Source organism: Gossypium hirsutum, chromosome A09 (assembly GCF_007990345.1).
Source record: "Gossypium hirsutum isolate 1008001.06 chromosome A09, Gossypium_hirsutum_v2.1, whole genome shotgun sequence".
NCBI classification, from domain to species: Eukaryota; Viridiplantae; Streptophyta; class Magnoliopsida; order Malvales; family Malvaceae; genus Gossypium; species Gossypium hirsutum.
Window position 1 is genome coordinate 61,321,707 of NC_053432.1, and position 11,001 is coordinate 61,332,707.

The window sequence follows — 11,001 nt, forward strand, 5'->3', positions numbered from 1 at the left end:
GAAATTCAATTCCTAACAAAATATTTCATTTATAGAACCATAAACACTTTAAAAACATTAACTTTATTAAATAGTAAATGATATTTTTTAAATAGAAAATATTAAATCTATTCCAATTTGATCTTAATTGATTCTTTTTAAAAGTAAATTGATTAAATTAATCTATTTAGTAATATTGGACTAATTTGATTAGGTCCCTATAATAGAAGGACCTCTCAATTAGTATGTTCTTCTAAGCCTCAACCGTTCTGAATATGGGTTCGGCCTGCAAAATTTAAGATCCAAACTTGGATTTAATTTGGGTTGGCCGTAAAGTCAAGGTCAACCTTTTAATTTTTTTAAATATGTTATAAGTTCTCGTATTCTTTTTTAATTTAAAATTTAATTTTTTACTTTTATTTTTTAGAATTTAGTTGATGCTTTTTTTAGATTTTAAAATTTAACTTCAACCGTTAAAACCATTAATTTTTTGGTTAAATTTATTGGTGTAATATTTTAAAATAAAAAAATACATAAACTAAATTCTAGTGATAATAGTTAGAACTGAATTTTGAAATTCTTTTGGACTAAATTTTAAATTTGGAAGAATAGAGAGAGGTATGAGAATATTTCTTTTCTTTTCTTTTTTGAATGAGAGCCAATTTCTATCCCTTACTCTCAACCGCCATGGTTAACAATTCTCAGAGAAAATGTAGATGAAATAGGGCATTATTTTGCTCGAAACCCATTAATTTCATCCGGTACTCAACAGCTCTGTACAACTAGGCATGCCGTTTCTTCAAGAATTTTCAGGTGGTAAGGAAATTTGTTTCGATGTTTCCATGGTTTTAATGGTTATTTTCTTTACCTTTTTTGATTGACCTGAGATTATTGGGATTTTTTTTTTAGAATTTAATTTTCTTTAAAATTTCTGTTCATGGAAAATTAATCTGTTGTTTCTCGGAAAGTGAAAAAAAAAACGAAATGGTTGAGTTTGCTTTGTTCTTCATTATGACATATATATAATATTAGGCTTATTAGGTTATGTTGGATGCAAAGTCATCTTATTTATTGAAGCTTTAATGAAATTAAATTTGCCCTTATTAAACAATGACCAATAATTCCTAATTAGCTAAGGAAAATGAAAATCTATGTTACTCGGATTTGAGTGTGAGTGTCGCCTATAGATATATGGAGTTGATACATCTATGTTCTTTTTGCTTATTTGAGTGTGTGCGTGTCGCCTATAGGTATAAATGGTTGATACATTTATGTTCTCTTCGCGTATTTGAGTCTAAGTGTCACAAATAGATATTCTTGGCTGATGCATTTATGTTCTTTTCGTGTATGTGGAAGGTTGTTAGAGGATCATATCTCCTTTGAAAATGTGTTGTATAAGGGTACTTAAAAAGAAAAAAAATGAATAGTCCGAACAACATAGGAAAAATATTTATATCTTCTCATTTATTTGATTGTGAAAGTTAATGAACAATAGGATATGATCTGTTAAGGCGTTGAAGTTACTGAATGTCTTTCTGGATATTTGATGTTTGGTAATAATTTTTTTATTTATTTATGATCTACCGATAGGTGCCCTTTGTTAGAGGATCTTATCTCCTTTGGAAATGTGTTGGATAGGGATACTTAAAAAGAAAAATGAATAGTCGAAACAACAGAGGAAAAAAGTTACATCTTCCCATTTATTTGATTGTGAAAGTAAAGGAACAATGGGATATGATCTATTAAGGTGTTGAAGTTATTGAATTCTTTCTGAATATTTAATGGCTGGTAATAAGCTATTCATTTATTTATGATCTACCGGTAGGTGCTCTTTGTTAGAGGATCATATCTCCTTCGAAAATGTGTTGGATAGGGTTACTTAAAAAGAAAAACGAATAGTCGGAAGAACATAGGAAAAAAATTTACATCTTTCCCATTTATTTGATTGTGAAAGTGAATGAAGTTGAACAATGAAATATAATATTTTGAGGTGTTCAAGTTACTGAACGTCTTTCTGCATATTTTTGTCTGGTAATAAGCTATTGGTTTATTTCTGATCTATCAATTGGTGCCATTGTATAACAATACAAGTATCATTTCAATTACTTTTCGGTTTTTGACTAAGTGCTGGTATTTTGTTGTCTGAAGTTCTAAAACTTGCCTTTTTTCTTTGGCTATGTGTGATTTCAATATTCGATAGGTATCGGCTATGAACAATTGTTGGTTCCTCTTTTAGTGGGACTTTTATTGCCTTGGCCATCCTTATTGTGGTAAGTATATTGTTTATACATTCTTATCATTCATTCCGAACCAAATCCCTCTTTTTGTTTTGCAGTTTCCTCATGTTTTTTCCTATCATTTTATAACTGATCCATATTAGTAAGATATCAACTACTGTTTTAGTGGAATATGATTATAGTTATGAAGGACTAGTGAATAGCTGGATTGGGCTATGGTGATTTTCTCTATAAGATGTTTTCCGAGTACGAATAAAACATAGTTACTTACAGCTTCTGTTTAAGTTTGAAGTGGTTTAGTTATGTATAGTCCAATGTGGATTATAATATCTTTAGTTCTATTAATGTCTTAACATAAATATGTATTTTACACTTTTGAGTAAAACATCCTCTATACTCTTTCTACTTATTTATCGAAAATTTGTCGATGTCTGTGAGAAAACCTTCTTTCCGCTGCAATTTGAGAAATAGGAACGTTAATTTTGATACGAGAACATTGGATAAACATAAAATTTACTTATGAAACTTGGCATTAAGGAGTTGATTGTTAAGCTTGTTATGGATTGATTGACTGGCTGCTGTTCATTTTCTTTAGGAAAATCAGAAGACAAGCATGTATTTGACATGATATTATGTTCATGGAACGTAGATATGACATTGAGAGCAGGCCTTGAATGCATTGGGCTTTCTTTTATGTTTTTGCATGTTCCAGAACTACCCCTTAACTGAAACTGAAAATCTCTTGTGCCAGATTGTTTCATAACTTTTTGATAGTTGGTGCCGCTCTACGTGGTCGCATTTGTTTTGCCAGATTTGATTCCCTGCATGGCCATTTATGACTTTCCGAAACATGGGTTATTGTGGACAAGGCTGCTTGAAAGCTGTTTCAACAAGGTTCTTTCCTATGTCAACTTTTTTTTTCTCCCCATTTTTTCTTTCTTTGATTGGATGTCTTAAATGGCTTTTATTGCAAACTCTTATTTACATTAATTGGTGTAAACTTCTATGGCATCTCTTCGCTGTGAAAACGTTATAAAATGGAGTTAGAAACGGGACCATTCTTCAACATCACAAAATTTTTCCTATAGCTTTCTAGTTGCTACCATGAATTTCCTTTTGCCTAGAGACGATTCCGAGGAGCATTTAGGTACTAAAACATGCTTCTATTGCAACAAAGTTTTTAGCAGCCACCGAGCTTTAGGTGGCCACCTTAGGATTCATCAAGATGGTAGGATTTTGAGGGCCCCGAATTACCCTGGTCGTTCCCGTAGTTCTGTGAACAATACTGGGAATCCTCCTGCATCCCTACCAAACAGCGAACTGAACTCCTTTGCCAGTTTTAACAGCCTGAGTGCAATCTCTTCTAATTCTGTGAACAATTCTGGGAACCCTCCTGCATCCCTACCGAACAGCCAACTAAACTCCTCTTCCAGTTTTAACAGCCCAACCCAGTTCAGTATTAGTTCCGTGAACAATAGTGGGAACTCTCCTGCATCCCTACCGAACAACCAACTGAACTCTACTGCTTTTAACAGCCTGACTCTGCTCCCTGCAGCACACCTGGCATGTGACTTCTCTTGGATGATCTACTTGAATGAAACGAACCAGGTAAGTAGGAGCCAGTTCATTGGCGGCTATTCCGGAGTTCCTCTAATTCCGGTTATCTTGTCTCCTGACTTCTCCTATGGCTACAGTTATGGTGCAACTTATCACCATAACAGTCTTGCTCCGCGAGCATTTGCTCCTGTTGGCAGCAATGTGGACTTCCCGTATGTCTGCAGTTCTTGTGCAGCTTATTACCATAACATTTTGGCTTTGAGAGCATTTGTTCCAGTTGGCATGATCGCAGCCATGCCTTCTGCTGCATTTGCTTTGTGCGGTAGTGTTGTAGCCCCTGGTTTTCTTGTAGATTCTTCTTTATTTTTGGGTTCAAATGGAGTTCGTCAGTTTAATACCAATGAATTTCAGATTAGCCAGGTTACTCTGTCACCATCCTTCGGAAACGCCTTGCCAAACGTTCAAGCTCAAAATGCTGGTAAGCTTCGAAATCCTACCTTTGCTATAACTAACCCCCGGCCTTGGTTTCGAGTCATCTCGGTTGTCTGTCTTCAATGAACCTATTGCTGTTTGTGCCTTTCTCCAGGTCCCCCAAGCGCGGTTTCAGCTAATGTTGGTCGATCTGAGAGGAGAAGTTTGGGTAAGAGGTCCCGTGAAGCTGACAGATCCAGGAATGCTGAGACTTCAAATGCATCAAGAAGGCCCAGGATTGCTCCCAACGAACATGTGGAACAGGAGAATCGTCCTAAAAAAGAGCTTCAACTCTTCGTGGATGTTGTTGTTCCAAGTTCTTCATCCGAAGCTAGTTCCAGTGCCGAGGAGGAAGATCCGGTAGATATGGATTTGTCTCTCCATCTCTAGGCTTGTGTGTTTTCTCCCTATGATAAAGAAGCAATAGTAGTATAAAATAAAGTAGTCTCGTATCCTCCCCACCCCACCCCCCAAAAAAAAGAAAAGAAAAAGCCGCTTATATGTAATGGTATTATGCATCATCGAACTGTATACATTTTTCTTGTTAAGTTGGAACTTGTTTTTACAATTGCTTTTTCTAGAATCATATAGACATGAGAGAGGGGAAACTATCAGAACCGGAAACCCTTTCCGGACTTAGCTCCGAACGTAGATGCAACAATAGATGTTTAACTTTTAGCATTATCACCTATGGTTACCGACTTATCCTTTCATATCGGAATATGGTAACTGTTCTATGTGCTTGGAAGATATTAGATAGAAATGTTCAATGTGATGTGAGCTCTGGAAAAAGATTAACCTGTTATCTCTAGAGTAACTTTTATTCATTGACCGATGGTCTTTCAACTCGGCTTCATTGGACCACAAAAACCGATTTTCGTCAGCTTACTATGCTTTTGCTCCAAATGTAATACAAAATATCATTTGGTGCCATCTAGTGAAGGATTTACCTCAGCATCTGTTTTGTCATTGTCTTTTTTCAGTTGATCGGAATTTTGAATTTGGTATTGCAAAGAGGGTTTTATTACTATTATATCAAATTGAATTTTAATGTATAACCGATACAAGATTTATAATTTCTCTTTACGATAGTGACATTTTCATTCATTCCAACAAAAACTCATCTTTAATAGCACATTGCCATAGGATTTAAAGCCGATTTCAATTTTAAATATTTCACGAATTAAATAAATAACTCGATCCGTAAACAAATTAAACAAATAACTCGATCCGTAAACAAATCTACATTGTAGCTTAAGGCTGAAGAAAAGATTGCCAACCATATTATTATTATTTAGCCTAATCCACGCGTTTGGCAATCGGGTTATTTTTAACAATTGCATGGGCAAAAGAAATATTTATTATAGTTCTGAATTCCAACACCCGCAGTAAAAGCGCGTGTACGACAAACCTATAGCTTATACTTTTCTTGACGCCTGTTGCAAACTGAAAAGGTTAAAATTTATCATTAGTCCCTGTACTTTTTATAGATTTAAAATTTAGTTTTTATATTTTTATTTTTAAGAATTTAGTCTTTTTACTGTTAAACTTTTTGTAATATTTATTGATGTGATATTTTGAAGTAAAAAAAACATTCATTTGGTAGCAATGTAATTAAAATATGGCATTGTAATGAACTTGAATTTAACAAAATAATTTTAATAGTGTTAACATTTGAACTTGAATCTTGAAATTTGAAAAGTAGAGTAACTAAATTTCTAAAAATAAAAAGGTAAATTGCATCCAAGGTCACTAAACTATAAGTTTACATTTTGGTCACTCAATTTCAAAAAGTTACAAAATAGTCATTAAACTATTCGACAGTTTTCATTTAAGTCATCGGGATGTTAAATTTGTTGTTGTATGGTCTTCTTTGTTCGATCGCTTGCACCAATCGAAAACTCTCCATTTCTACAGTTTAATTTTTTTATATAATTTTTCAACGTTATGAATGTTTGAACCAAAATCCACATAACTTTCTACTCCAATATCCGACACTAACCGTTAGTTCGACTTGGATTTAAGATATATACTTCTACTTGTCGATGGAACTGATCCACCATAAGAATTGCTACTTGGAGCCTGTTAGCTGGACCTTTTAAAAAAAAGAACAAAAAAACTTAGTAGTCCAAATGACCTAAATGAAAACTTTCAAATAGTTCAGTTACTATTTTATAGCTTTTTGAAGTTGAGTGATCAAAATGTAAACTTACTAATAGTTTTAGTGACCTTAGGTGTAGTTTACCTATACTTTTCTTGACCCCTGTTAGAAATTGAAAACACTAAAATATGTCTTAGAGCTTTGTACTCTTCATAAATTTAGAATTTAGTACCTATATTTTTATTTTCAAGAAGTTAGCCTTTACTTTTCGGATTTCAAAATTTAGGTCTAATTTTTTTAACATTTTAAAATTTGTTAGTGTGACATTTTGAAATAAAATTCACTTGATAACAATGTAACTAAAAAATAATGTTGCAATGAACTAGAATTTAACAGAATAGTTTTAACAATATTAATAGTTAGATCTGAATTTTGAAATATGAAAAGTAGAGGGATTGAATTCCTAAAAAAATAAAAGGATAAACTACAGCCAATGTCACTAAACTATTAGTATGTTTATGTTTTGGTCACTAAATTATGAGTAAATTTACGTTTCGATCACTCAACTTTAAAAAGTTACAAAATGACTACTAAACTATTCGAAAGTTTTCATTTAAGTCAGCAAATTGTTAAAATCGTTGTTGTATGGCATTCTTTGTTCGCACTACCTGCACCAATTGAAAGTTCTTTTTTCCTTTTCTTTTACAATTCTTTTTTTTAATGAAACAATTCTAAACGTTACGAATTTACGAATCAAAATTCAAATAACTTTATTCTTCGATCTTCGAATTAGTTGTCAGATTGACTTAGATTTAAGGTATGTTCTTCTACTCAACGATGGGTATTGATCCATTACATTGATTGTCGAATTGTTTCTTAAAGCTCATTAGGCGAACATTTTTTTAAGAAAAACTTAACAGTTCAATGACTTAAATAAAAACTTTTGAATAATTTAGTGACTTAAATGAAAACTTTCGAATAATTTAATGATCATTTATAACTTATTGAAATTGAGTAACTAAAATATAAATTTATTAATAGTTTAAGAACAGTAGATGTAATTTGCTCAAAATAAAAGTACATGAACTAAACGAAGACTGTATCGGCGCTTGTGACAAATTTTAACCAATTGGAAATTACTTAGCGCGTGGATTTCAATTTAGCCTTTTAGACCAGAAACAGAATCATTATCATCAACCCTTTGTTTCTTTTTTTTTTTTAATATAAAAATCGAATACCTTTGATATTAAGGTGTAATACTGCAAAGTAGTCATTGCAGAAAACCAGCTTTAAATCCCATAAAATGAGCTCACCATCTTTAATGGAAACTGTTCAAGGAAAATCCCTTATTTTGTAAGTTTTTTTCATATCTTTTCATTTTTCTTTGTGATTTATGGGTTTATTTTGAAGTTATTTAGGGTGAAATATTTTCTCTGTTTAGTCTACTTTTCTGTATTATCAATCTCTTCAGACCCTTAATTGCTTCATTTTCTATGAATTAGATTACTGGGTTTTTGGTTTTGTTATTGTATATGAAGAAAGGTTAATATTTTTTTTGGGGGGGGGTTTATTCAAGTTGTGGAATATTTAAAGTGATTGCTGGTATCTTGATAGGTGAGTGTATATAAAGAGAAAAAGAGTTGAAATTGTTGCTTTTGATGCATAGGAATTTGATTTTGGATCATTTAGGAAGGGGATGTGTGAATTATGATAAAATTTTTAGGGTTTTGCTGTGATTGTGGAAGAACAAAGGATAGTTTATGTTGTTGAAATCTTAAGTAAGGATAGTTGGAAATTTGAAGATTAAACAAGGTTCTTTGGGTAGTCTTTTCAAGGGTTTTAGATCGTTGTTGTTTCCAGGAGAAAGATGCAAAGGGTTCGCTTTTCGTCCCAAAAGGCGCCCGTTCATAAGTTAGGGGATTCTCAGATGACATTATCCCCCAAATTTAGATTAGCCGTGATTCAGTCTTCATTGTTGAATCCTTCATTAGAGTTTGAGTTGTCTCTTCAAGGAGAACCACTTATCCCGGGCCTTCCTGATGATGTGGCTCTTAATTGTCTTCTCCGGCTTCCAGTTGAGAACCATGGAGCTTGTAGAGTTGTCTGCAAGCGATGGCATCTTCTGCTTGGTAATAAAGAGCGATTTTTCACTCGAAGGAAGGAACTCTGTTTCAAAGACCCTTGGCTCTTTGTGTTCGCCTTCCACAAATGCACAGGGAAAATCCAATGGCAAGTTCTCGACCTTACTCACTTCTCATGGCATACCATCCCAGCGATGCCATGCAAAGACAAAGTTTGTCCCCATGGTTTTAGGTGTGTTTCGATTCCTCATGAGGGTTCTCTATTTGTTTGTGGGGGTATGGTCTCTGATGTGGATTGCCCCCTTGACATGGTGTTGAAGTATGAAATTCATAAAAACCGTTGGACTGTGATGAATAAGATGAATACTGCTAGATCGTTTTTTGCTAGTGAAGTGATTAATGGTATGATATATGTTGCTGGGGGAAACAGTGGAGATCTTTTTGAGCTTGACTTAGCCGAGGTTTTAGATCCCAAAAAGGGGAATTGGCACTCAATTGCAAGCATGGGGACAAATATGGCATCTTATGATTCTGCAGTTCTCAATGGAAAACTTCTTGTGACTGAAGGCTGGTTGTGGCCATTTTTCGTCTCTCCGAGGGGTCAGGTTTACGATCCAAGAACTAATAATTGGGAAAGTATGGCTGTCGGTTTGAGAGAAGGCTGGACCGGGTCAAGTGTAGTGGTCTATGGTCACTTGTTTGTTGTTTCTGAGCTTGAAAGAATGAAGCTTAAGGTTTATGATCCCGACAGTGATTCTTGGGAAACAATCGAAGGTCCCCCATTACCGGAGCAGATACGCAAACCTTTTGCTGTCAATGCATGCGATAATAAAATATATGTCGTTGGTCGGAACCTTCACGTTGCTGTGGGCTATATCTCGAGCCTGAACCAAACAAGCAACTCAGAGAAGAAGTGGAGCTTCAGAGTTCGGTGGCTTGTTATTGACGCCCCAGATCGTTTATCAGACTTGACACCCTCGAGTTCTCAGGTTCTTTTTGCTTAGCTCCTCAAGTATCATATGTTGTTCAATAAATTGTAATTATACAAAGATTACAAAGTCTGTAGAGTTGGAATGACTGTGTGTTTATTATGCATCATCCATACTTTTTTGTGCTCTTTGGTTGTCTCGGCACTAATTGCTAGATCGATATGTTTTCCGATCTTGTCCTGTAAGAAATATTGTCTATAATATAATAGAATCACACTAAAGAACTAGGCAGAAAAGGAAAATTATAGACTTAGACCATGTTATTTCAGACATTTGCTGGCTTGGTTGATGAGCAGAGAGGATGATGGTCCTTTCTTTACTGAATATCTATATTATTTGGACTCAGACTCGGGTGAGTGTAGGTTTTAAGCTTTTTTAATGTATTTAGAAGTATTCTTACACGAAGGGTAAATTTACATTTTGGTATCTGAACTTGGCTTCAAGGTTCAAATTGATACCTAGGTTTTTTTTTTTGGTCCAATTAGGCACTTGAACTTGATTTCTTGGTTCAAATTGGTACTTGAATTTGGCTTTTTGATCCAAATTAGTAGTTATGATAAATGACTTATTTGAACCAATTTGAACTATGAAACCAAGTTAGGCACTAATTTGAAACAAAACGCCAGGTTCAAGTACTTAATTAGACCAAAAGAAGTTTAGGTATCTAATTGGATAAAAGAAACTTTAGGTACCAATTTGAACTTTGAAACCAAGTTCAAGTACCAAAATGTATATTTACCCTTACATGAACTATTTGAATTTAGGAACTGTTGTTTATATTTGTTGATGTATTTGGGAAATTGTGTAATTGGATTTGAGAGAACAATTTGGAGATATTATTGGGATTTTGATGATCATTAATTTAAAAACAATAAGAGATGATAGAGTTTATTTTGTTATACTCACAGGGAAATGAGAATCCTTTTTTTCTTTGAAAACAAGTTATCAATTGTAATCCAAATATTCCTTCTGGGTTTTCTAAGACTTCATTTTCCTTTTTCTTTCATTTTCGTGTTCAGGGTTTCTGGTTGCTTTAGCTAATGATGTCATCTTCAATGTTTGATTTTGCGTTCTCTCTTTAGGAAGTACAATATGTTTCAGCTTTTCAAGACTTCATTTTTATTTCTTAATAAAAAAAAATTTCATGGCATCGTCTAGACTTGTTCAAGAGTTAAGTTACTTGCGTTCTTTGTCTTGGATAAATTGTTCGAATGATATAAATATCAGAACTATATATGAAATTTGACTCAATGTATAATGTCATACATAAATTTTAATTTTGTATGATTTTATACATAAAATTTTAATTTGATTTAATTTTTACAAATCACTTACAATATTATCTAATTAATATTATTTTACATAAAAATAAATATATGTAGTCATTTTTTAAATGTATATAATTGAATTAAAATTAAAGTTTTTATTTATACAGATTAATCATAATTTAAATTTTACGCGTGTAATTGTATTAAATTAAAGTTTATATTATGTATTAATATGTGATTAGCTACTCAGAAAAGTTTTTCTTTAAATAATTTAGGACACGATGTTTAAAAAAATAGTCATAATAGAACAAACATTAA

The 11,001-nt window shown here is 33.2% G+C and overlaps 2 protein-coding genes across 13 annotated transcripts; both read left to right on the forward strand.

Moving 5' to 3' along the window:
- The first annotated feature begins 549 nt into the window (after nt 1–549).
- LOC107889035 (uncharacterized) lies at nt 550–4,812 on the forward strand. Of its 11 annotated transcripts, XM_041076310.1 has the most exons (6): nt 570–792; nt 2,180–2,249; nt 2,968–3,110; nt 3,264–3,824; nt 4,185–4,251; nt 4,360–4,812. In XM_041076310.1, exons 3-6 carry the CDS (start codon nt 3,042–3,044, stop codon nt 4,632–4,634), a joined length of 972 nt encoding a protein of 323 aa, XP_040932244.1. In that variant the 5' UTR covers nt 570–792; nt 2,180–2,249; nt 2,968–3,041; the 3' UTR covers nt 4,635–4,812. The 11 variants fall into 11 exon arrangements, with proteins under 11 accessions (XP_040932240.1, XP_040932246.1, XP_040932244.1 ...); XM_041076306.1 differs by having other exon boundaries at nt 550–795; nt 3,264–4,251; XM_041076312.1 differs by having other exon boundaries at nt 564–792; nt 3,028–3,824.
- A 2,731-nt stretch (nt 4,813–7,543) lies between these two features.
- On the forward strand, nt 7,544–9,668 carry LOC107889034 (F-box/kelch-repeat protein At1g30090). Of its 2 annotated transcripts, none has more exons than XM_016813328.2 (2): nt 7,544–7,698; nt 8,206–9,668. In XM_016813328.2, the coding sequence occupies exons 1-2, from the start codon at nt 7,649–7,651 to the stop codon at nt 9,428–9,430; spliced, it is 1,275 nt and encodes a 424-aa protein (XP_016668817.1). In that variant the 5' UTR covers nt 7,544–7,648; the 3' UTR covers nt 9,431–9,668. The 2 variants fall into 2 exon arrangements, with proteins under 2 accessions (XP_016668817.1, XP_040932249.1); XM_041076315.1 differs by having other exon boundaries at nt 7,547–7,698; nt 8,012–9,668.
- The last annotated feature ends 1,333 nt before the right edge of the window (nt 9,669–11,001 follow it).